This window comes from Oenanthe melanoleuca, chromosome 4 (assembly GCF_029582105.1).
Source record: "Oenanthe melanoleuca isolate GR-GAL-2019-014 chromosome 4, OMel1.0, whole genome shotgun sequence".
Taxonomy (NCBI): domain Eukaryota; kingdom Metazoa; phylum Chordata; class Aves; order Passeriformes; family Muscicapidae; genus Oenanthe; species Oenanthe melanoleuca.
Window position 1 is genome coordinate 56,093,189 of NC_079337.1, and position 27,599 is coordinate 56,120,787.

General features: G+C 36.2%; 1 protein-coding gene across 2 annotated transcripts in view; it reads left to right on the forward strand.

Annotated features, from left to right (window-relative positions):
- The first annotated feature begins 3,513 nt into the window (after nt 1-3,513).
- The window catches only part of RAB28 (RAB28, member RAS oncogene family), a 62,844-nt gene continuing 38,758 nt past the window's right edge, over nt 3,514-27,599 (forward strand). The window contains exons 1-4 of one of the 2 annotated variants that reach the window (XM_056490604.1): nt 3,514-3,938; nt 10,819-10,915; nt 16,180-16,268; nt 24,484-24,613. In XM_056490604.1, coding sequence (XP_056346579.1) covers nt 3,861-3,938; nt 10,819-10,915; nt 16,180-16,268; nt 24,484-24,613 — 394 coding nt within the window. In that variant the 5' untranslated portion in view covers nt 3,514-3,860. The remainder of the gene's footprint in view (nt 3,939-10,818; nt 10,916-16,179; nt 16,269-24,483; nt 24,614-27,599) is intronic. The other variant, XM_056490602.1, reaches the window with a different exon arrangement.

Below are 27,599 nucleotides of genomic sequence, written 5' to 3' on the forward strand. Positions count from 1 at the left end.
CTTCGAAATACTCAAGTGAAAGTGAACATCTGTGTAGGTTAAATCTAAGTCTTCTGGATTTACTTTTCTCAGCAACCTTCCACAGACTCCTGAGAGGTGTTTTCAAGCACTCACAGCTCTACTGATCAAGAATTATTGAAATGAAGGGAATTGAAATGGAGTCACATAGCTTTTCCCTCACTTTTTTGTAGTACAGATATAGAAAACTATTCATACAATCTGTTTCACATATTAAGAAGTCAATTTAACTCAGTAGAAAATGGTCAAGTAAAGTAATGGGACAAAACTTGACAGAGAATGAGGATGCAATTATCTTCTAGTTTGTAGCCTTAATGAAATACAAGAATTTTAAAATTGTTGTCATCTCAGTTATTATTCATAATGTTCTCAATTACCAGTGGATTAGCAGTGAATTTCCATCATAAAGAAATAACATAAAGCATATGGAAAGTATAATAAAAACCCAAAAGAGCAAATATAAAAATATAGACAGAATGTAAAATAATATATATTTGTTTAACAATATATATTTATTTTCTGTATCACTGGGTGACCCAGGCACTTTTCAGTGAAAACTCTGTTCAAAGTAACTGCTCAAGTATTTTTCTTACTATTTAAAAAATGTGTAAGAGTTTCAAATTATTTCTATACTGCCATCAATGATTTTTTTTACTGCAGTGTTCTGTTTGTTAATTCCAGTGCTTTTCAACACACTTCATATATTTCCTTTAACTGTGAAGTATCAAACACTTTGAGACTAGCTTCCTTTAATCTATAAAATGTTATTCATATTTAGTAAAGATGGCAATGACAAAAAATAGTTCAATTTGAAAGCCTCTCAGAGGGGATGTGTTAGTAGCAAAAACTTGTACCACTCTGCAAAATTACCACACTACACTGTTAATGTGCTTGCTGAACATCCACAAGCAAGATATGTAAAGATTTACAGTCAGATTGTTTGCTCTGTTATGCTACTAAAGTTAAATAATGGTAAACAACACTCTTTGGTAGTATTATTGTTTGATAGTATTATTGTAGTATTATAGACTTGAGCAAGGAGGTTTTTGGGACCTGAGTTGTCCAATTGTGTTACTATGCCATCTCCTGGGGTAGTTTCCATTCATTTTTCTTGGTAGTCAATGGCAAGCATGCATGTTTATCCATACCAAGTATTCATTGTATTTCCAAAATGATGCTTTAATATTTAACTGCTTATTTAAACAGATAAGATACACAAGCTCAAGATAAATTTAAGCCTATGAATACCACATTGAAGATGAAAGAGAAGTAAATTAAATTTTGGGATGTTTATTATAACACATGCATTTCCTTGTGGTATTTCATATGAAAATACACATAGTCTAGACACCTGGAGCACCTTGCTCTCTCATCATCCTGCTTTTGCACATGCAGTTGCTCGTTTTGTGGGTTAAATAGGACTTGCTTCTCCTCAAAAGCATCAGAAAGCTTTAAATTAATATTTTATATTTTTTTCTTAATGTGACCAAGGCAGAATTTCAGAAATATGAGCAGTTCTGCCAACAGTGGTTTATCAATCATGTGTCTTCCCTGGAGTGAGATGTGGAACTTTTAAATGTCTAATTCCAATTGTACAACTATTCAGTATGTCAGAAATCATAAAGGAAAGTTCCATGTTTGGCCCTCTTGCTCTTCCTTCCCAGAAATGCTGTTCATCTGAGCCCTGATGCTGATCCTGTTGAAGTGCCAAGTTAAGAGAACTTGCAGTACAACCAGGCTAAAAGATAAAGTGGAAAATAATGAGCAACATGTTTAATTTGATTCAAAGTATGGAGTCACAAAGATGTGTGTCTTGTTTTCCATTAGAATTTAATGTACTTTAATGCAATTTAATGGTGTATCTGCCTCCCTCCTTTTTTTTTTTATTCCCCCCCCCAGAATGTCATTGGAAAAGGATTTAGCTTCATTTGTGCAAACATGTGAATACATGATTGATAAGGAATAAAGAACCTTCTTGATCCTGCTGAGGATTGAGTAAAACAGTGTATTTGTAATACTGGAAATTTCAGACATACATTTCATAAAGAAAACCTGAAAGAGACTGAAACAGGTATGATTGCTATTCAGGCATTATATAAAGTTGTCCTAAAAAATTTTAGCTTGTTATTGAATTCATTAAAATATAACTATAATTTAAAGAGTTCCAGATGTCTCTGTTCAAACTGTCATATAAACAATGCCCAAAGAATTGTTGTCACTCATACCGGAAAAATATGTCAAATAGATGCTTGAAGAGATTTGGTACTATTGAATATCATTATTAATGACTTTTGAATAGACAGTATGGTTCTTAGGCTTCCAGATATAAGCCAGTTGGGATGGTTGGTATGCATTTTGGAGGACCATGTTATAAACAAAATTATATTGACAAATGTTGCAAGTAGCTGAAACATAGGATTAAATTCAGTGGGGGGAAAAGTACTACAATTAAACAGAAATACAACTTCAACATTTATGAAATGCCAATAACAGGAGAGCATCCAGAGGCTTTTTTAGTAAATCAGGATTGGTGTGAGTCAGAATTGTCACACCGTCAAGAAAACAAACATCACACTGGGATATATAAACAGAAGCCTCGTATGCAAGACACATGAAGTAATACTTCCACTCTACTCAGTATTCCCAGGGCCTCAACAGAAGTACTGTATCCAGCTTTTGGCACAGTACTGCAAGAAAGTGGAGAGGGGCCAAAGGAAAGCAACAAGAATAATCAGAAGTCTAGAAAAGACAACCGAGGGAAAGACTGACTGAAGAGGAGTTGTTTAGTCTATGGGAAAGATGACAGGCTGAAGGGACACTGGTAGTTTTCAAATTCAGGGAAGGCTGATGCAAAAGAGTAGGTTATAGCCTGATCTCCCCGACCATAGTATGTGATAAAGTAATGGTCTAAAATTCAGCTAGGCCTACCTTGACAAGTTTTCTTACTGATTGCTTATATGGATAGAAAAGTTCTGAGACTGTAATAAAGTGGTGGAGTCCCTAGAAGTGGGATTGTTCAGTCAGTAGAAAAGAAGGCTGCAGCGTGACCTTAATTGTACAGGCCATTGTGTACCCCACTAAAAGGGACCTCATGTAGGGACAGAAGAAGGGGAGATGGGTTTAAACTGAAAGAGTGCAGGGTTAGATTAGATATCACTAAGAAATTCTTCCCTGTGAAGGTGGTGAGGCACTGGCACAGTTGCCCAGAGAAGCTGCGGCTGCCCCATCCCTGGCAGTGTTCAAGGCCAGCCTGGACCGGGCTTTGAACAACCTGGTCTAGTGGAAGGTGACCCTGCCCATGGCAAGGGTGCTGGAACGAGATGATGTGTAAGGTCCCTTCCAACCCAAATCATTCAGCGACAGTATGACTTGGCTGCCATAACTATTTATTTAGTTGCCAAGTGCAGTTGCCATAGCAAACCTCCGCTGCCCCCCGCTCAGCCGCACACGGCCGGCCCCGTTCCCCGTTGCTTGGTTACCGCGCGGGGCGTCACTGCGGGGCCCGAGCCACCGCGGCGTGCGGCCGGCAGCCGGGCCGAACCATCTCCCGACCCTGTGGGGGCAGAGCTGAGCGTGTCCCGAAGCAGCGGCTGGACTTGTTGCTTTAGCTCCCGCCCGCTATTTAGCGCTTCCCCCCTTCCCTCTGCGCTGTTGTTGGTTTCGCCCCGCGCGGACCATAGCGACGGAGGGCGCGCCGAAGGAAGATGGCGGCGCTGGCTCGTTCGTTGCTGCCGGCTTCGTGAGCGCGGCGCTCGCTCTTCCCCCTGTTCCGTCCTCGCTCCCGCACCCGGCTCCTCCCGGCTGCTCTCAGCCTCTTCCTTCTCGCCGGGGCCGTAGAGATCATGTCGGACTCGGAGGAGGAGGAGAGTCCGGACCACCAGCTCAAGCTGGTGGTGCTGGGGGACGGCACCACTGGCAAGGTCAGTGCTGGCCCCGCTGGCAGCTCCTCTCCCTCGCCGCGGTGCCCCGAGCCCCTTCCCGGCCTTCGCCCTCCCGCTGCCCCTGGCTCTGCTGCCGAGGAGGGGGTAGTCTGTCGCGCAGCCGCTGTCGCGATACCTGGCTGGCTGCTCCCCCTCGGCCCCAGGCCCGCACGGGGGGCGCGGCTCTTCCCGCCGCTGTCCGCGCCGTGCCCGCAGCCAAACCCTGTGACAGGGCTTCGCACCCGGGCAGCTATGGTCAACAAGCAGACGTGCACGCCTGTAATCCAATTTTCTTGAGCCGTAAGAAAAGGAGCGGCGAGTAACGTAATTGCTGTGGTGCTGACGGAGTTTCCCTCTGATCCCCTGCGCTGCCGATCGAGGCAGGAGCTGCCCGGCTGGAGTCGCTGGAATCGCCCGGAGTCCTTCTCGGTGGCTGCAGTGCCCCGGGCGGGCAGGGCTGCGGTCGGGGCCGAGCACCTGGGTTCGCGTGGAAAGGGACGAGGCTTAGCTGGGTCTGCAGGCGCCCTTCGGTTCGGATACAGAGCTGTTCAGAAGTTTGCATCTAGCGGAGTTACTGTAATAACAGAGTTTGGAAAGTCATTGCTGTGTCTATTTAGTTTTCGTTTGTAACTTTTTTTTTTTTTTCCCCCTATCTGTAATCAGAACAATGAGATCCTATTTATAAAAGTTTATTTATCAGTAGTAATCAAAAAATAATCAAATCAATCAAACAATAATACAACACATTTCTATTTGTAAAAGAGAAATTTTGACAAGGAGAAACCAAAGAAGGCAAAAGAGAGGCTGCTTTCTTAACTGTTTAAAGTAGTCACTGATCTTAACTATACACTTGAACATGTCTATTGTCACATGTAGCCTGAATAATTTTGTGAGATACACGTGAAAATAATAAATTTGTTGTATGCCTGAAGTTTTCCCCTCTGTTGTTAACTTTCGAAAATAAATTCTTCTTGCTTCACTGTTCATAGGAAAAGTGGAAATGTTCGTAGAGCTGGTTTAAATGAACTGCCTTACATTAATAGATATAAACTCTTGGTGAAAGTACATGTGGTTTTGTTCACTTACTTATTCAGAACTTTATAAAGAAACAAAACACTTTTTTTGTCTCCAGCGATTTTAAACCCAGTCTGAAGTGGTATTGTGTTCATCTGAGTCAGTAGATGGGCAATTCCAACCAGCTGTGTGATGAGAACATAATAAATGCACAGCATTGACAGCTGAAGTGCTGCTTCATGGGTAGCATTTCCCTGGAGTTTTCCATTCAAACTGAAGAATCCTTTCACTGCTGCTGTTGAGCAGCTTGTGGCAAGACCTGCCAAACATGGATTTTCAAACATTCTTGAGTTTTGATGTATATTCCTTTTGGTTCCTATGTCTCACAGGAGCTGCCACTCTGCATCTCCTGCTGACTCTAGGAATCTCGTGCTTCCACAGCAGGTTATTTGGCATAAGCAGCAGCAATGCTCTGGTGGGCTGCTTTTCCTCCTGTTCCCCCTAGATGATGCTGTAATAGAGGCTCCTTCCCACCATCCCAGTGGCCTGGCAGCACACAGATTTATTGTAAGGTCTTGTAAAAATAAAGAAGCAATTGGGTCATGGAATGGAAGGATAAAATGTACCTAGAGCTATTTCAAGCACCTCAGAAGACTAAATTGTTGAGGTTCTTCTCTTTTGTTGTCTACTCGTTCCGCTTACTTGTTGAAACCTGTGTATGTCTATGTGTTTTCAACTCTAAATTGCTTGGCTCTCACATCTGGTTCACAGCTGGTCTTTCCACACATGCATACTTATCTCTCTCTTACTGTACAAAGTGTTGGTTTTTCTCTTCCTGTCACTCTGGGATCATGAGGCAGGAGGTGTGTAGAAAATGATGGGATATATTGAAATACTGTATCCTGTGTTTAGTGTGAGGTGTTCATGCTTGGCTTCTTTTCCCCCTCTTTTAAAAAAAACAACCTAAATTGTTGTTGTGGGTCAGGTGGAAACTTGCTGTTTTCCTCACCCATTGCTAGAAGCATTGGGTTCTGTGCAAGGATTGGTAGCAGCTTAAAAACAAATCAGTGTCTGTTCAAGCTAAAGGTAATGTTTGTACACTAGCTAGGAATTGCTCTATCCATGAGGCAAGGGAGGGATGTTGTGCTTCTGTTAATTTGTTTTGAAGTGGTTGAATGGATAATTGGATACTTAGAATTTTAAGGAGAGCAATAAGCAGTGCTGGAGCAAACTCAAGTAGAGAAGACTAAAAGTGGAAGAAGGCATAAGAGAAGTGAGACAAAGTAGTATCTGTAAAACTCTTAGGGTAAAATAGAAATGGTAAGGTAATGGTGAAGTGTGGAAAACCAAAATTGAGGGAAGCAAGACTGGTTAGTCTGAAGATAATAGAAAATTATTTTAATGAACTAGATAAAATAGGAAAACAATCTGAAAAGCGATCAGAAGTGGGGACAATGTGGGATGAAAAAAAGCAGCAATTATTAATAACAGCTGGCTCTTTGAGTATAGGAAGGACATATATACACAGCAGCCTTACATGTCTAGGTTTTAAATCAACCCACTCTTTCTGAGCCAAAATGATTTTCCATTAAAATAAACCAGCATTACTAGTATGGATTGAAAAAAAAAACCAACAAAAAGATGTTATGATCCAGATATTTCTACTCTTTTTGTGCATAGAGTGGCTTATACTGAAATATACAAGGGTGCAGATTTGAAGTAGAATATTATGATTTGCTAGTGTTGAAAAAGGTTTTGGGCCTCTGGAAGCAAATCTCAGAGCTGTTAATGTGAAGGGAGATCACGAAAAATAGGTGTGCCAAGGTTCTGTTTATTTGCTGTCTCTTGTAGCTGGAACTAGAGTATAGTAGCAGAAACATCCTATCTTTTCCTGCTGGTAACTATGGGTAATGGAAATGAAAGAATGAATGCTCAATCTGGTATGGGAGTTTGCAGGAGCTAAACATAGGCTGACATAAAGAGTAGTGTCCTGCTTGCTTTAGGATTTTTTAGGATACCAATTTTTCAAGTGTTGCTTCAATTCTTAATTGTCTTGTTACATTTGGACTTCATTGATGGTGACAAAAATATTGTTGTCACTGTTGAATCTTGCAAATGGAAAATTGAGTGCAGTGTGCTATGCAGATTGGCCCAGCTGCATCAAATAGATCTATGTCAGATGTCAAGAAGTTATGGTAATTTTCTCTTTTTCAGTGCAACAAAATTGCATTAGTAGTTAGCAGTGGGATGGAAGGACATTAGCTTGGACAGTTGTGTGTTTTTATGGTAGTTAAAGCATTTCATTATTTAGCCTAGTGTTTGTTTTAGTTTTGTTTGTCCTAAAATCCGTGCCAATAGGATAGGACGTGACCGAGGGATGCTTGGATATGGCATTGATGTTCTAGAAGGGAGTGAGGGAAGGGATAGACACGTGGTTTTTGGAAAGTAGATTTTCAATTAGTGGCTAAAGTTTGTGTGTGAATGGAAATTCATGGCTTCAGAACTATGTTCTTGCTCCTAATTGAATTTTGTTTTCTTTCTTACAACTGTGATACTACATTTTGGCTCTGCTTTCTCAAAAACTTAATTCTATAGGACTTTACTCAAAGAGTTGTCATTGGTGGGGTTTTCTCTACAAGTTTCTGGTTGCCCTGGTGAGTAGTCATTGCCAGAGATGGCTATCTTTGCTTGTTCAATTTATTGACTTTTTAGTTTATTTCATAGATATTGTTTGGTTTTTTTTCCTCTTATTATGAAGGTCTTCAGGAACAGTATGTCAGTAGTTTATACTGAATTATTGACATAAAAAAATAAAAGTAAGGAACTGTCATGCTTTACATATAAGGTTAAATTTCATCTTTGCTTCCTTAAAAAAAAACAACTTCCCAAATATCCTATTGTATTTTGAACTTTTTATTTTTTTAAAAATTTATTTATTTTTTTTACTTTTATCTTGTTTGCTGTAAATTAGAGCCTAAAGATATTTTCTTGTTTTTAGCAGGGTTTTTTAACACCTTCAATAGACTATTGATATTTAGAATAGGATGTTAACATTCACTTTGGAGTATTTAAGACAGGTGTATGAACCTTCCAAACTGATGGAATTTTTGCTGGGAGTTCTGCTATGCAAGCTGGTGGTGAAGCTGTTTTAGAAGAGCTGCAAAGGAGCAAAGGCATTCCATGCTATCATACTGTTCTCTGACCTTGACATTAAGGGGTGGAATTGTATGGAATGCAACCTTTCTAGAAATGGTCACTGATCACTAATTTATTTTTACAACTACAGTCCTACTGAACCATTATTTAACTTCATTAATTCTTATATTGATTGTATTCAACATATCCTCAGGTAAAACTGTTGAGCAAAATCTTTTCTGGCAAGCACGTCAGTGAACACTTCTGGGATTTGCAGGGACTATTTGCATTGTAGAGGCACTCGAATATGCATTGACATAACTTCTTTGTTTATTGTTCTAAAGAAGTTTGAACTGTTGCTCTTAGCATTTTGTGGATAAATGCTTGTTTTGTGAATAAATAGAGGACCCTAGACTGGTAACCCAACACCTTCCTTGAGCTCTACCATTTATTAGGAAAAAATTTAAAAAGGAGTTAGTCAATGATTTTGTGCTATAAATTCCTTTGCCTTCAAGAGTACAGTGGAGAAAAACTGTTTAAGAGGACTTTGCCAGGCTGTTGATTACTTGCTGCTCTTATGGGTTGGCTGTTGATTGAATGTGTGTAGTTTCTTTTTACTAACAGCCCTAGAAGTCCTTAGCTAATATTGAGTGTCACAGAATGATGAACTAATATTTACTGAGCCTTTAAAACAAGAAGAGAGTGGTTACTTATTTAATGAGGATCTAAATGAGTGTGTTGGAGAATATAGAATACCATGATATAGTCAGGTGATACTTGAATCTGTACTCTAGGCACTAGTTACTTTTCCAAAAAGGAAAATTTCAAGAAGTCTGTGGTGTATTCCTGCAGTTGTCTTATTGTCATCTACATCTTTAAGGTCATGATAGATTAAAGATGTTGTAACCATGACATGCTGACTATTGGGATTAAATGAATCAGTTTTTCTGTCTCTTTCAATACTGTAGTCTGAATCTGTATTGAATTTTATTTTGTGTGTGTTAGTATTACTGTCACATAGCTGAAGGCAGAAGAATCTTCTCATGATTCATCCTCTGTGGTCTTCCCCCTTTCCACAGGGATATAAAAATATAAGCATACTCATACTATTTCTAATTTACTTACTTTTTCCCCATTTGTTTTTTTATTTTTAATCCTCTTGGGGCTTGAGTTCAGGGAAGTAAATGAAGGTGTTGCCATAGGCTAACACTGTCTTACTGGACTGTTTCCTAAACATATCTTCTGATCATTCATTATATATATGGCAGTGATAGGAATATAAGTATGATATAGAAACATGAAAACAGTAAATCTTGTTTTATTTCTTAGTAGCAAGTCTAATAGTTGAATAAATGTTTGCCTATTCATACTAGAGCATTAATGCTGAAGCTCTGTGATCATGTTTTAATGGAAAAAAAAAAGTATACATTGACATTAGCTTAATTTAGTTTTTTATTATAACTTTCTATTAATGGATCTTGCCTATTCTCATATTTCAGAACTATTGGTAATTTTTTTTTCATAAATTTTTTTTACTAAATTTGTTCTTAACGGCAATTTCTGATAATGGTTGGTGTGACTCATCTCTTCAGGTCTTGATGAATGGAAAACTAGCAGGAAAAAACCCTTCTGGCCTGTTTTGTCTTTTCTTAGATATAAGGGTTTTGTGAGCCTCTTACTATTTTTCCTTCTCTAAATAGATAAATAAATATTTCTATTACTTTTTCTGTAGTTAATTTGTATTTTTATTTACAAATGTCATGTCAACAAGAGATTTTTAAGTGTACACTAATTTGATGTTGGTTGTATTTTATAGTTTTTAATATTTAGTATTATTTTTTTCACAATGCACACTTTTGTATTATTATTGATTGTACCACTATTTTCTCCTTTACTTTTTTTGTGGGCCTTCTTTCTTTGTTTCTTTCCCTTTCTACCCCCACCCCTATTTTTTTGTCTTGAAAGGAGATCTTAATTTGCTACTAAATTACTACTAACAAAATATAAATTCCTTGCTTCGGTAGTTTGCCTAGTTTGTTGTGTATCCTTTTAGCTGTATATAGTAAAACTTATTATTAGGTCAACAGTGTATTGGTTTGCTTTCATAAATCCAATTGAAGAAATAAATTTTCAATGTTCTGCTGAAAGGAGTGATTCTGTAAATGTGTATTCTTAATATGAGTTTAACTTTTTTTTTTTTTCTGTGTGCAAAGAGGTATTCTTCCCATCTTAGTGATCCTGAAACTGATGTATAGTGGCAGAAATCTTGCCACACTTAGGAGCCCCCTGTGGGTTCTGCACTGTGCAGATCTCTCTTCCCTCCCAGAAAGTTGGTCTGGGATCATGGTGTTTACCAGGGGAAATGTTTTGGAAATGGATGGTTTTTAAACATACTAAGATCTTCAGGTGCAGATAATGCCATCTAGATTTGTATCTGTTTGAGCATACTAATGATACCTCTTTCAAATCTGTGTAATATTTTGTAATAGGACTGTTAGAGTTTGTTTTGAAATCAAAGCAAATATGCACCTTGCTTCTTTTTGCATAAATTAGTAGCCTTTGCCACCTCCTGTTATTATGTTGAAACTGACTGGACTGCTTGTCAATCCAAATCCATGAACACTGTTAGCATTCATTGATTTAAAAAGTGCTTAACTGTATTTCATACTTTCAAACATAAAGTTTATTGCTGTTAAAAATGACAACTTAATTTGATACTGTTCTGTTTTAGACATCCTTAGCTACACGTTTTGCTCAAGAAAAGTTTGGAAAACAGTACAAACAAACCATAGGACTGGACTTCTTCTTGAGAAGGATATTATTACCAGGTAAGAAAACAAAAACTAACACTGAAAGTTTGGGTGGCAGGAAGACAGATTCTTCAGAGTGATGTGTACTAGATAAGGTTAGTGCAGTAATTTTTATGGCAAAGTAAATTAGGTTGTTTGGAGAATATTTTGTTCATATGTTCTTGCCAGATGTCAAAAAGTTAGGCACTTGCAAGTTACATCTCTAAGTAAAACACTGAATTCAAATAAAAGGAATACTATCTGTATTGATGAATTTTTTTATCCCTGCTTGAGTGCAATCACTTTCCATATAGATAGTGTAATACAAAACAATGAAATTGAACTTTAAACTTACTAATTGAAAAAGTATGTGTTTTGAAAGAAATAGATACATTTTTTAATGAAATACACAACTCATATTTGAGTTGTGTGAGAGAAGCATAATGCAGCTATGGACTTGCAGTGCTCTAATACGTGAATGCTGTTTTATGCAAGGCAGCATGAAATTGCTGGCATTTAATAGACCACTAAAATTTAGGGTCCCTTGGCACTCATAAAAATACAGTTTGAGCATTCAAGATGTTTCACTTCACAACGGCAAAGAAACTATTTAGATGCCAGTTGCAGCACGCTGCATGGAAAATGCAAAGAAATAATTGAAAAAGACTCATTGCTGGTTAAGGTTGTCTCTGAACAATTGGGGTTTAAAATATGTCTTTTCACTGATTTGTGTGGGCTCATATTCAAAGTATGTAAGTTTTTAATTAAAAACATTTACTTCTGGATTCAGAAATCAGAAGTTAGAAAAAAGTTTGTGGAATTATTAAAAGCTGTAGGGAGATTTAATAAAGTTGATGTAGTTCTATCTTCTCCTTGTGAAGGGTAAGGAGGGAAGCAAACCCAGAAATTAAGCATTTTATCTGCAACCTGAAGTTATAAGAAAATATATGCAGTTCTTGAACTTATTTTAAAAATATTGTATTGCAAATAATTTCTTGGTTATGTTAATATATTTTCTTAAGTGAAATAGAATAATATTTTCAGACTATTCCTGTGTTTGCTATTTTGGTTTGGCTATTTTGCTGTATGTTTTTAGTATCTGGTGAGTGATAAAGTACCAAATTCCAGTGCTTATTTCTCCATAAAAATCAACAGGATAATTTTTTTATTGTCCTACTCATGCCTCTAAAAATACCAGTGTGTTTAGTACTTAACAGCAATACTTGCAGTGTGTACACAAATCATGCAGTGTGCATGCTGAGAACTTGTATTTTGCAAGATTTTTTTCTAGCTGTTAAGCATACAGAAACATTACTGGGATTCTAAATATCCTTGTTGAGGAAAAAATTTGGAAAATTATCAACTATTGCTTCATTCATTTTTGTTCATGGTTTATTTTGTGTGTGAATTTCATTCATTCATAGTTTATTTTGTAATAAAATCAGAATGCAGGCAAAAATAGCACCAAAAAGTCAGTCCATCTGTTTTCCTCAAAACAGTAGCATTTGTATTCATTTTCAGCAAGAAACATTTTTCTGTAGGTTGTCATTCTGGTTTTGCCTATGCCTATATATGTGTTTAGGTATATATGGCTCTCTATTTTATAGGTAAACTGGACTAGTCGTGGGGAGTGAGAGGGAGGGAGGTAACATTTCTAAATACTGGAATGGGAAGCATTACTTTAGTAAGTGGATTTTTCTAATTTCTTGATTAGTGTTGGGTTTACAGAGCTGCTATGTTTACTTGAAAGGTCAGTTGATACCACTGCACAGAAATTATGTGTGCATCAGTAGGAAAAAAGACTCAATTTCTCTTATTCAGCAGGAGAATTGATGAAAAACTATGGTTCCATAATTGATTTTTTGAGTCTTCAATGTAAGCAAAGATTCCAGAAATCAAAGATTTCTAGAATTGCATAGAAGTTTACATTAGGCTTCACTGAAACATATTATAGCTTACAAAATAAAGTACTGTTTTTCTGATTTTATTTTATTTTATTTTATTTTATTTTATTTTATTTTATTTTATTTTATTTTATTTTATTTTATTTTATTTTATTTTATTTTATTTTATTTTATTTTATTTTATATAAAATAAAATTATATTCTAAGATAAAAGTGGCATTTGTTTCCAATTGTTTTAGTAACTAATGCATTTTTGCAGTGAAAATTGTAAATATTTTGCATGGTAAAACAATACAGTTTAATACAAATCAGAAATACTTTTATAAATTTTGCCTGTGTTCAGTGTTGTTCAAATGAGTCTAGTGTTCAACATGACAAATTCACTTCATGCTGTTTGTTCAAAATACTTTTTTTTAAAGTGCAAATCTGTTTCATTGCATTTATTGGTGCAGAATGTTGTATAGTCTGGATGCAACCATGGTGTAGGTTTTAGTGCTTAAATAGTATATCTGTTAGTCAGAGGGTCTGCTGATAGAGCCTCTTAAGAGCCATAGTTGTATACTTTTTGGGAGGTTGTGGGTGCAGTTCAGTAAACAGGATTCTTCTGTTAAAAGGATTTTTTTTTTTAAAGTCCTTGGTGTAAAAAGTGGTCAGACTTGTGTTTTTAGTTCCATCTTGACTGTGCAGCACTTTAAAGTAAGGTTAACCAGTACACCAAGTGTCCTCCTGCAGGGTCACTGCTGCAGCAGCCCAGTGGCTTCAGTTCATACCAGAAGCAATCTACACACCTGCACTGTGCTGCCTCACATATTTCAGTTTTGCACTTTGTGTGCATTTTCTACAGAGTAAAGAAGTGCTGGGTTTTTTTTATTCCTTAATAGTGTATTATGTGTTATTTTGATGGGATTCTTCTGTTATTTTTGTTGGAGTGTTAAGACTATTTCTAAGAACTGTCTTATTATGTGTGGTTTCTTTTTGTTTTGTCATAAGTCTCTAGTTTTTATGTTCCTGTTAAATTGAAAAAATAAAAGATTTCAAACTTTTTGCAGAAAGCTTCATGTGCTGCTATCCCAGTTGTTAATGAAATACTTGCTAGGTAAATTGCCTGCAGCTTTTCCTTTTGTCAGAATACTCCTTATATCCTTCTTTCTTCCCCAGAATAAATCTGAGCACAAAGCAAATATTACTGAAACTAATTGAAAAAAAAGGAAAAATGAAGCATTTTGCTCAGGACATGATCAGCAGAATTTCATGGTTAGTGAGGTGCTAATTAAGAAGGAATTCACCTTAAATGAACAAATGAACATACCAATCTTTTTTTTTTTTCCCCTCGTTTCTTTTTTTCTGTTATTAATGAAGAAAAGTAAATAATTTGTAATAGGAGATTTTTTTAGTTGGACAATTACAATTAGACTATTTAACTTACTGCACTAAAATTTCTCAGGTCATTCATGCAGATTATCCAGATACTAAGGCCAGTATGCTATGCATAAATATTTCCTTAGGAGGAAAAATCAAATTGAAATTTTTTAGAGCACTTGAACACAAAATTAGGCATCTGAAAATTACTGAGTTTGAAAGTGATAATATTTATAAAGGGTTTTTGTTTTTTTTTCCAAATAGGTAACATGAATGGCACAGTGACTAGTATATATAGGGGTAGAATACTGTAGCATGGTGAGCCTTTGAGCCTACATAGTTAGTTTACCCACTGAGGATGTATAATCTTTTCAGACTGTGGATGCACTAGTTTATCCATGCCAGATGCTTATGGAAGACTTTTCTGCATTGTTTGCAATAATTTATGTTCTAAGCTTTTAAAATAATTAATGAAATAATACACAGTATATGAACTATCAAAACAAGTAAGCTTTTTGTTTCTTAGAAAAGGTTGCCTTTTTTGAACTGGGGTGTTTATGATGTGTTTTCTAAGCTCTGTGTAGAAGTTCTTTTGGTATTACATAAAACTCAGTGTAGCTTAATAGTACTGTTTCACATCCATCTCTGTGTTTTTGAGACCAAGGTAGCAGTTTTGGAAATCTACTTTTTTAACCAGATGAAAGCAAGGTGCATTATAAAAATATAATGTAGTATGTGTAATACCCTGAATAGCATAAATTCAGCCATATAGTTATAATCCTATGGTTATTTTGACATGGTGCTGTGATACATTTCTTTGGAGCACATTCACTTGTGGAACCAATGCAAACATATCAGTTATGAATTTACAGCTGAATGGATCACGTGGTGTAAAATCAGATTGTCAACTACATAAAATAGTTGAAGTAAGAATATGTCTTTCTTAGCAAGCCAAAATAGTGTATTCATTTTCACTTGATTTGCAATTGTTGCAATGTGAAATTTGTTGCATTTTTTTAAATCTAGGAGTAAAATTAATAGGCAGTTGTGATTATTTGTGTGTAGAATTTGTATTAACATGTCATGTAAGTTGTATGTTGATTAGGAAAAAATTTGTCAGTCCTTACTCTCTTAGAGTTTGTTGCTCCCAGGTAATCAGTACAGTTCTGAAAACAGTTCTTACCATGCAAAATGTGAGAAATTATACTTTAATATGTTTGTATGTATATGGTGCCATGCCTTTCTGTGTGTATTTTTGATCTGTAAGTTACTGAGTTGTCTTGCAGAATATGTATGATTTGTAGGATATTAAATATTCTGTATTTACACTGATACTTTAGGTTAGATTTTTTTAAGCCTGTTAACAATTTCAACATAGCTTAAAAAGTAGAGTAGAAAGGAAGGTCTATTCTTGGTGAAGATTCTTTGAAGATGAAATCATATCCAATTTAGCTTCATGCCTTAAGGTGGTGAGTGGAGGGAGTAATCATAGTTTGTATCCTCAACTTAGATGTGTGTCAGTATTTCCATTTTTTTACTCTGTCAGCTATATAATTCTGTAACTGTACTCTACTATCAGCACCACTACCAAAATGAAGTTCTCATTAAGATTGTTCTTGCTTCATGATCTGTAAGGAAGATTTGGAGAGGGGGTGAGGAAGGGACGCACAGTATAATATAATGTGGATAAGTTGGCATTAATTGTGTTACCTTACAGTTCCAAGTACCACACAGTAGAACATTCTTTGTGCAGTTTTACATGTTTTATCAGTGGATATATCTTACATAATTTCTAGTCAGGAGTGTTATACTTTATGGAATTCCAATTGTTTTCTGTTAATATGTTAATATCTAGCTGTAGTTTTACTGTATCTTAATGACTTAGCTGGACACAAATGACTTTTTTCCCAGATGATGCAATCATTTTTGTTTTGAAATTTAGTTCCTATCTCTTGTCTACTTCTTAAAAGCTATTGTTGTTAAATATATTTGTATCTAAATATTTCAGGTTACACAATATCTGTATAATTTTTTTTCCAGGAAATTTGAATGTTACTCTTCAAGTGTGGGATGTAGGGGGACAAACGATAGGAGGCAAAATGCTGGATAAATATATTTATGGAGCTCAGGTACAGTATAAATGCTGATAATTTTATCTATAGCAATGATGTAAAATTAATTGAAACTTTGTTCTTAAAGTTGTACATACATGCATTGTATATAGCTTTTAGTTGATTGTTTCATAAATCTCAAAAATGTTGACTGTCTGTTCAATCTAAATTTAATTGATATTAATACTCTACTTTAATTTTGGTGTGTAGATAATTTTTTAGAGCTGACATAAGAAGCAAAGCAAGTGTGTGCATTTATAGAACTGAATAACTCCCAAGAACAGATGGTTGTTTCCAGGCTTTGTGTCTTGAGTTAAGAAAAGTAATCACAGTAAATAGTAAAGGCTGTTTGGATATCCACATGGTAGATAGAGTGGCTGCTTTCAGAACAGCTGCCTCCTGGGGGGAAAAGGTAGAAGGAGGAAATTAAGAGCAATCCTACACCATTAAACTCATACATGCAACTGGGGTTATAAGAGGGCAAACAAAAGGAGACAACCAGGTAGCTAAATATTTTTGCAGAACTCCTGTCCAGTGAAAATTAAGTTTGTGTTCAGGTTAACTAAGCAACTTAAAGTGGATGGTAGAATTCGGAACTAAGCATTATAATACTATCTTGAGTCATGAGATGATTTAGGAGGATGTATTATAAATGCCAAACTTATTAGCTTGAGTGGTCCTAGAATGTACTCTGTTCCTTAATTTGGAGTTTGTAATGAGAACAATATGCATAATGTGCTATTAGATAATGTTATACAACACATGAATGGCTAATGAAAGAGATCGGGATTTATTAGTTAATTAGATAAAGAGAAACTTGTCAATGTAACATTTTATTCACTTTCAAAAAAAAGTTGGTGTTTTTAGCTGTTGCATCTGTTTTATAGCATATTCTTTTCTTTTTTTAATAAAAACCGATTAGCTGACCTGTTACAGATCTACCAAGCAATAGGAGAAAGTGGCTTCCATGACAGAGGGAATTTGATTAATCACAAATTGTTGCCATATGTCTCAAGTAAATTTAATGAAGGAAATACAAGGCTATTAGCTTTGTCTGTATTGAATTTGGTGATAAACTTAGGAGTTTCTTACCAAAAATAGCAGGTCAAAAAGTTAATACAAGGGCCTAAAACTGCATAAACAGTTGATATCAATAAGACTAAAATTTGATTTCTTTTAGTCATTCAGAACACATTAACAAAAAACCCCTATGTCCAATCTCTTTGTCTTTAATCTTCCTCCAGTCCTCATTTTAACCCTAATTTTTTAAATGGACTAGTGATTTTTCTCTCCCAGTGTTGGCATGTATTGACAGTGTCTATAAGAGTCTTCTTATCAACCATGTTGGGTTCTGGCACACTTTTCTATTAGCTTTGTAACAGTGCCTGTTAAAGGTGCATAAAACTGTCTCTTTTTCATCTATTCATGAAATGCCATGAATAGTTTGGAAAGGCACTGCTTTCAGCTTATTTCTAGGCATAAGCTTATTTCAGGTTGAACATCTGTAGCTTTTTATAAGAAAAAGAGGAAAGGTAAAGTAGAACTAGTAGGAGTCTTATAAAGGAAAATCCTTTTAAATATGGATAAAAATTCCTGTGAATGGACAGTAAAACAGCGATAAGTAATTGGGAAGAGGTAGCATGAAGCTGGCGAGGGTGAAATGTACAGTCAACTTGATTGCTGTCTGTGGTTAGATGGTTAGCTCTGTGGAGAGGAGAGCAGTGGATGTAATTTATCTTCACTTCAGCAGGGCCTTTGACATGGTCTCCTATAATATTATTACAATATGTAGAGATACAGGTGGAATAATTGGACTGCAAATTTACTGAAAATCTGAATGGGCGGCTGGGTTTAAAGGTCTATAGCTCAATGTCTGACTGATTGTAAGTTTTGTTTCTTAAGGGTCGGTACTGGGGTTGTGTCTTTTACTAATTCTTTTAACAATGGAATCAAACATTGTAAGTTTAATGAATAGTACCAAATTGGGGGGAAATGGTCACTGTGCTGGAGGGTAAGGCTGATACTAAAAGCGACCATGACCAGCTCAACAGGAACCTTGAGAGGTTTGGCTGATGACAGATGCCAAGTCCTGCACCTGTACAGAATAATCTTATGCAGCTGGGAATCAACTGGAGAATGTGCAGTGGGGGGCCACAAAGGTAATTAATTGTCTGGAGCATCTTTCCAGTGAGGAAAGGCTGAGAGAGTTGTGACTGTTCTGCCTGGAGAACAGAAGTGTAGTCAATACATATAAACCATGCAGGAAGGATGCAAGGAAGAGAGAACCAGGCTTTTTTATGTAGTGTCTGTTGATAGGACCAGAGCAATGGGCACAAACTGAAACACAGGGGATTCCTTCTGAACACCAGTGGACATGTTTTCTACTGTGGGGATGACTAAGAACTGGCAACTAAGAAGATGACCAGAGAGGTTGTTGAATCACCATCCTCAGAGAAACTCAAAAGCCGACTGGACACGGTCCTGGGCAGCTGGCTTTGAGTGACACTGCTTGAACAGAAGCATTGAACCAAATGAGTTCTAGAGCTCCCTTCCAACCTCAGTCATTCTGTGAAATGGCTTTGGAGGATAAAGCTCTTGGATGGATGTCTTATTGAGGTAAAAAACAGTTGAAGGGGAATTTGCAATGCATCCTTGGAGCAGTAAAAGCTAATTGACTACTGAGCTGTGTTAGTGAGAAGGAAGTGTTTAAATCAAGGAGAATTAATATGCTCTCTGACATTTTTGAGGCTACACTTGGAGTTCTGTGCTCCGTTTGGGGTTCCCTAGTGCAAGAGAGCCTATAAAATATTGAAGTAACTTGAGTGAAGTTTGCTACAAAAAACAGTGTATGTGCCTGTGGTGTGTTGCACTTGGTCAGCATGTGTGGTGCAGCTGGGATTTTAAACTTCTTGTTTATAGAGTACACAAGCTGTACAGATATAGATAAAGCAGATTATTTGGATCTGTCACAGAAGTTGTGTTTGTCTGTGTATTCTTCAAATATAAATAATTCAGAGTTAAAGTACCTGTGTGGAATTGTTTGTAGCATACCTATGGTATGTGTTGTGCCTTTATTAAGTATTTGCAGATGCCCATAGCCCTGTGTAGATTTCCATCTATTTGATCATTGTGAGATTCAGAAATAATAAGCTGCTGGGTTCTTATTTCTGTGCTCAGAAATCTATGTGTATGGTAGGCCTACTTCTAAAATCCTATGGCCAGCTGGGGATGAAAGTTTAGAGAATCTCCAGCAACTGAAAAGATTATGGTCTACAGTTCACCTGATCTTGGTTGAAATTTGATCAGGATATCAGCAAGAGTAAGTGGACCATCCATCTATAATTCACTGCAAAAAGGTTGGAGGTTTCTTTCTCTCTAATGAGAGATGAATCAATTCTGTAGGATAGATCTTTTGGTTAGGTTACTGTTAAGATGCTATGTTTTGATTGAGATCCCCTATTTCTTGTGTCATGTTTTAAAATAAAAATGGCAGATTTGAACATGAGAACTTGTGCTGGTTGCAGTTGGAGAAATTGCAATTCACTTCTGTCTTGAAGCAGTTGCGTCCTCCCTGAGCATTTTTCATTTTTTCTTCTGACACTGCTCATTTAGAACAATGTAGTTGCTGCATCCTATCTTGGTAGCTGAATTTCAGTGGTGGGATAGAAGGACTCTGCAAGGTGTGGGGAAAAGAAGAGCATTCCGTTCTTTATAAATGAAAAGTGTTAATAATCAACACCAACTCAAAACTGTTTTAAACTACCACATTTATCTCAGAATTCAAAGATGCTGAGAGTAATTGTGCAGTCAGTTGCCACAGCTGTACTGATAGAGAGTAAATCAGTCAGTTATGGCAACTTAATCACACGTATCTGAGTGACTACATCCTCATATGTATCAGCAAAGTCAGCAGTGGTTAGGTATGTGTGGACTGTAGGGTGCTTTCATTTGCAAAAACTGTTTTCATCTGCACATTTCTACAACAATAAAGTTGCTCTTTACTAAATTAATATTCTATGAAATATTCAGAAAAAAATACTCTAGAATTTTGGCCTGACTTATAATATTTAGGAAAACACAAAAGTTTAGTTCCTTCATTCAAACATCAGTCATAGGATGAGGGTAGCTGAGGATAAATGAAGAAGAAAACATATGTTTTTAATTATAGTTTTTTCTAGCTTTCTTTTATTGTGACAGATCTTGACATAAACTTGACACGTTTTAAATTTTGATTATCAGTATGAATATATTGCTTGGCTACAACACTTCCATACTAGCACTTCAGTTTTGAAATAATGCTGCTGCTGTTTGCATGGTAAATCTTTCAGAAGCACTCCCATATCTTACCTGTAATTGCTGTCCCTACCCACATATCTAGTTTAAATTATCTTTAAGATCTGGCATATGTTACATCATAAATTGGCTCGTTAATGGGAGTACTGCAGACTCTACGTTCTCCAGGGAGCAGCAAATAATTTCTGCAATATTCTCAGTTTCCAGTGACCTATTTTTGAAAATGCTCTATAATTCCAAAACAAAAAGCACTCACATATGCACTAATGTGGGCAAAATGTCTCTCTTACTAGAGTGTAATTATGCAAGCAGGGACTATTCGCCATGTTGCTGGAGACTAGAGAATCAATGTGCTGTTCTTGGCATGTCGTCTACCATGTGTTTCAAACCTTTTTCATGGCAGAAAAATACAGTACTGTTGTGTAAAAACACCAGTGTTAATTTTCCTCCTTAATTCCTCACACATAATTGGGAAACAACAGCTTTTATGCTGTCTACTTGGTCTGTACTCCATATACTGTAAGTTATGGGATTTCTCTGTTAAATGAAAGAAAAAGGTGAAATAAATTTTAGCCATGGCGTTGTGACTAGTCCTTCATCAGTTATCTGTATAATACTATTGTGTGTAAGTAAATTGCTTGTGGAGTACTGTTATGGTGAAAATCTAAGCACAAAGTGTTCTTTATGACCTGGATGCCATTCTCCCTTTTTTTTTTTTTTTTCATCTCTGTGGTGTTATAACTGCCATCTTTGTTTCTTAAGTGCAGCAAATATTGACAAGACAAAAAAAAAAAAAAATAAAAAAAAAAGGGTAAGAAAAGAATGTCTTTAGAAGCAGTGTTTCAGATCACAGAGAAAGGGACCAAAAGGAAGTTAAGTCAGCTTGAGTTGCCAACTTTGTTGTGATTTCTTTGATGGTAAATCCACTGTGAATACCCTTTCATCCAAAGGGGTAGGTAGGCTGCAGTTGTCTAGAGGACATGAAGCAGAGTAGAATTTTGATGGAGAATTAGAAAGAGTTGGCTAACCTTAAATGCTCACACTTTCTTATTTTTTCTCCATCGAACTCTGATTGGTGCTGAAGATGGTTTAGATAATCTGCTGTTCTGCAAGCTGGTGAGAGAACTGAGCTGGTGAAAGAAGCATTGCCATGTGCCCTTTTCTCATTTACAACTTTCAGCATTATGGCTGGCATTTTTTTTTAACCTGTACCATACCTATCCTTTAGATTGAGTTTCTTTTCCACTGAGCATTTAATAACACAAGTATGCCCTTCCTAGAGCAAAACTTAGATTGTGAGACAATTACGTGCCCAGGCATTTGTTTAGTTATAAGAATAGTCAGGAAAAGTTAACTAAGATTAAGTTACAGATGCAAGATATTAAGGAATAAATTGTACCAAAATTTGAAGAGGGAATTGGATGTTTAATATTGGATTTGATTGGTAGAGAAGGAAAGATAGCAAGGGGAAAGATTGGTGTCATAATTATTAATTTCCTTGAAGGAACTGATGAAAGCTGTTCCTCAGAAATTAATGTTAATTATGTAAATATGTAAATATGTTAATAATGTAAATATGAGGAACAAAAACTCAAGTTTGCCAAGGAGTTGATAACATTGGAGGAAACTAGATAGATTGGTATTGCTGTCATAAGAAAGTAGGAGTTAGAGGGAACTCAATAGGATCTTTTTTTGCCCTCTGTCAAAGCTATCCATGTGTAATGACTCCATCTCCTTCATTGCTTCCTCACGGGAATGGAAGGGCTGCTTTTAGTTCCTCCTAGAGCTGCTTCCTCTCCATGCTGAGGACTTTGGGTTTGCTCATCTCTTCTTCATAAAACAAGTGCTCCAGCTTCTGATCATCTTGCTGCCCCTCTGCTGAAGTTACTCCACTTTTCTGATGTCTTGAGGGGCCCAAAGATGTGTTCTGACTGGATGTATTCTTTTAGATAGGATCCAACAAGTGCTGAGTAGAAAAGTTCCCTGGGCTGGTGGCTGTACTGCTAATGCAATGCAGCCCAGGATCACACTGGCCATCCTTGCTGCCAGGGAATGTCGCTGGCTTGGATTTGGCCTGCCGTGTGACAAGACCTGCAGGTCATTTCCAGCTGCTCCCCAGCCAGTCATGCATTGCTCCCCTCAGCCTGTATTGTTCATTCCTTCCCAGCTGCAGGATTTTGCACTTATCCTTGTTGAATGTTGAAAGGTTCCTGTTCACCCATTCCTTGAGCATGTCTGCATACGCCTTTGTGGTAAACCTGCACTCGGGCACATTGGCTGGTTTTCCCAATTTAGTGACTTCTGCAGGTTATGTATAAAAGCATAGGCAAAGAGAACTCCTGTTACCTTCTCTTAAAACTTGTACCAGCATCATCATGCCTGCCATAAGTCATGCTTTTGTTGAAGCAGTCAGGTTTTTTTTTTTCCCACTTTTTTCATGTCAGTCATGGTTTCCAAACCTATGACACTGTTACTGGTTTCTTCTAGTGTACCCTTTTTTGACATTCAAATGTCTGAAGATGAATACATTATTTCACCTGGAATGTTTTATGCCAGTGTGATATTTGCAAAATAAACTCCACGTATTCAGATGCGAGCTGTAACTCCTTGGTCCTATTCTGTGGAACCTGCAACAAAGCCAGACGCTTTCTATTGTGCCCTTGATTATTGCTTCCTTTGAACTTGTCATGGTATTTATTGAATTGCATCTTATTATTTTTACACTGTGTCATCATAAAATCTAAACTCTTCTCAAATAGTCTTGCAGTCTATACTAATTTGTTGTCAAATGTGAAATTATGAAGTAAGTGTACACTCTGTTTTATGATCTAAGGCACTCCTTAAGATCTAAGGCACTCCTTTTAACTATTGGTTGAAACTGGGCCTTGAAAAATGCCTGAGAAAACTGGAAAACTCTTTTATATTGACAGTAGGTCATTGACCAGCTATTTTTGTATGGATCATACTGTTTTTTCAGAATATTTGTGAATATTTCATGTGAGAAACAGTATGCAGATGTAGGGTTTTTTGGCAGGTGCAAACTCCATGAGAACAAGAGAGACTGAAGCCAATTCTGACTTTATTCCTTATTTTCAAGATACTGACCTTAGTAGAGTGTAGTGGAAAGCAGGGGCAGAAGACTCAATAAGATCTGAGAGGTGATCTTACAGTTTTGGAGGGGAAGGGAATGACATTTGAACTGTTAATAGGCTATGCTTTATAATATTGGATATATTATAATATTTATAATATGCTTTATAATATTGGATATTTGTGCTGCTTTGTCAGCAGTGTCTGCTTTGAGTATTTGTCACCTGTAGCTTGGCCCAAAACTTCTGAAATATATGGGAATCCTTTTTGAGTTCTCACCATGTCTTTTAGGTTCTCTTTTGAAAGTTTAAAGCTTGGCAGTACTTTTTACTTATCTTTTACGGCTCTGAAGGAATGGAATCTGGCCTTTATCCCCAAAAGAGAGCAGAAACATGACTGACAATGTGCAGAAATGTAAAACTGAACTGCATTTTTTTTTTTTTTAATTTTTTTTTTCCAAAAAAGGGAACATTGAAACTGCAACTAATATTACTTAGAATGAAAGTCCTTCTCTGGTGTAATTTTTATCTTCCTATTAGTGTGAAATGCTGCTTTAAGTTTATCATATATGATTTGTAATATTTATGACATAACAAATTATGCTCTTGACTGTGCTGCCATTTTTTTTTCTGAAACGTGAATTTGGAACACATGAAATGCAGGAGAGGTACTGTGATTGATAACATATATAGTATAGAAATTTATAATTCCTTTAACTGACCCTTAGAAGATATGATGCCATTATTTGTTAATGCTCTATTTTATGACAATAATAATTTAGACTGATGCAAATCTTACCATATTAAATTATTTTAAATCTGTAACATTTTAAATGTGTCTTTTTATTTAGGGTATTCTCTTGGTTTATGATATTACCAATGGCCAGAGTTTTGAAAATTTGGAAGACTGGTACAATGTGGTAAAAAAAGTGAATGAAGAATCAGAAAAACAGCCACTTGTGGCCTTGGTTGGAAATAAAAGTAAGTTACTCATATTTACATATTAATTGAAATACTCTGGATGTGATTTGCTATTAAAGAAACAATATAAGGGATATATATTTAGCAAAATGTAGCTAAATACTGTCTTGTGTGTTTTTACTGTGTACAGATGACATATTGGGGTATACTTCAGGATTATGGCTCTGGGCAGATAGGTTATGTTGCAGGACTTGCTGCATCATGCTTTGCCTAGCCTGCAGCCTCTCTCCCTGTGTCCTCTTTGCTTGGGGAGCAGCATGCAGCAGTAGAGAGATCACTCGCCCTTTTTAATTTGATAGGGCCCCAGGATATAACCATGGCAAGTGTCTGGAATGGAAAGCTGAGGAGCATTTCTGGATGTAGGGAAAGGTACATTTCATGGTTCTGTATGTTAAGAGACTGCTGGATTAACCACCAGTATATGTTTAAAAAGCTGTACTATGCATTAGGCATAATACTTAGGAGTTGCTTATCAGATCTTTTTTTTTATGTTACCTGTAGTTGTGCACATCAGGTGACTTACTTTGTGGTTTTTTTGGGATTTTTTTAAACCTCCTTTTTGTGATCACATAAGTGTGATTTAGTAGTTTTCTTTTGACCAGCAAAATATGACATATTATATAATCATCACTTAGATAGTTTCCTAATTAGATGGATTCCAAATTTCCCCATTTCCAACTAAAAAATCTTACACAAACATCCTTATTAGCATATCTGATTTATTGATCCTGACTTTCTTACCCTTTTTTCTGTTGAAGATGGTAAAAGAAACATACAAATTTTAGAAACAAGTGGTAGAAGCAGATACATAATTTTAAAACAGTATAAATGCATTTATTTGAACAACAGAAAAATATTTGGGGTTTTTGCACTTTCCAAATAATTTGTTTCTATGTTACAGTGACCATGTCATGAACAAACCTGAGAAAAGGACCTTATCCAGCAAGTTAGAATTGTTTAAAATCATTTGAAAACAATGTAGAGACAACACTTCCATTCAGAACCATTATTTGTAGTATTTGCTACAGTGATGCAGTAACATTTTATGACATTAATTATGAAAGACTAATTTCCTGTGAAGGAAACAGAAAAAGCCATAGAGTTACAATATATAAATAGCACTTCTGAAAATATAACACTGACAATGTTATACTCTAGCAGACCAGAGTCAATAATACAGATTCTGTTGAAATTCAAATGAAAAATATTTTTCACTGGTTTCTATTTTGCCCCAAAATTGGACTTCCTAGCTGGAGTTGTGCAAATCTTATGAAGTATTTGCAGTAAGATAAATAATATAGCATAAAAAAAATTCCTTTGCTGAACTGGGACAATAGATGTGGAAAATGATACATTGTTTTGATTTTGAGGCATTTTGTTTCCCTTTTTTTTCCACATACACATGCCTACAAATCTTAATATCCAAGTGTTTTCTTGGGAGCATCTGGAAATAGAATCTGGTTTCCTAGGTGAGTTTTCAGATACAGGCTGACTGACTAGTGTCAGGGCTTTCATTTTATGAATAGCAGCTGTAGGAACTGTGCTTGCTGCCTTGTTTTCCTTCAGAGGCTGTGTATAAAGAAAAGCAGCAAAATATTGATTTCATGTGATGCTAAGGGTGTTTCTTGCTGTTGCACGTGTTGAGCATGCAGGAGATGCTGTTTACAGAGGGATTTTTTTTGCTTTATTTCAGGATGATAAAAATTAGACTTCTTTATTTAATTCTGTAGTAGGATAAGAATATCTAGGAGGTTTTCCACCACAGTGCAAAAAAATTGATAGTTTATGAGAGGAAAGTGTAGCGAGGCTCCTGTTTACATAAATTGAAAACAAGTTGTTTATATAGAAGCATGGTGTTGACTCTCACATACTATGAAGAAATAAAATTACTGGTACTAACAAATTATTAAGGAGGAATCACTCTGTTCAACTTCTTTACTTAGTAAGTGATAAAACACTCATATGCAATGCAAGAGCAATAATAGGTTAAGAGCCAGGAAAAGCCATTTGATGAATTGATGAACTTACTTGACCTCATGCATCATTCAGGAGAAATACTCCAGTGAGTGGTTTCTATCTCAGGGTTGTACTTGGATTTTTTGAGCTCTACATGTCTTTTAGGAAAATATCCAGGTAAGCTCACTGAAAGACTAGAAATGTCAATGTGCACAGGCAAGTTATTCTCACACTTGACTTTCTTTCTAATAAAAGCTTTTAAAATTTGCCAAGAATGCAGTTATAGCAACTGTAAAGCTTTGGACCAGTCTTTAAATACCTTGATTAGAATTTGAAAGCTCAGCCTCTGTTTTGAAACTTTAGCTAAAGTTAGTTACTTAACTTGGACTGTCCTTTGTCTGTTTTCTCTTACTAATACTATCTGAATTACATGTGTATTTTTTCCATTTTGTGGGACCTGGATTCTCTCTAGGGATAAAGCTATAGCTTGGAAGAAAAGAAAAATATTTTTCTATACAATATGATAAAGAAAACTTGAAACCGTACACTTGAATTCTATTAAATGAAAATAATTTCCCTGGGCAATTTTGTCATTGAAAGCAAATTATTTGATGCATAGCAGTATATGATGCATAATTGTTAACTACTGTTAAGTCATGCAGTTTTATAGATAATTTATTAGTGGCTCCTAGTATCAATTTGTAGTCATTCTGTTAAATGTTAAGTTTTGGGGATTTCTCTAGTATTCCATGAATCTTGAAGAAATTGTTCAGAGCTCATTTAAATGCATCAGTGCTTGTTTTCACTGTTCTGGTTTATTGTGCATTGCAATAGATTAGCAGCATGAACACAGTAAGATGCTGTGTCTGTTTAAAGCATGATAATTAACTTCAGAGTGGTGTCAAGCTATTAAAATGTCCTGTTGTGATTGTAAGACGTTAAGATTTACTCATGAAACATTGGAAAGAAAGATAATTTCTACTTAAAAAGCTCCAGTCAGTTGCTGGTACCTCACCCATCAGAGATTTAT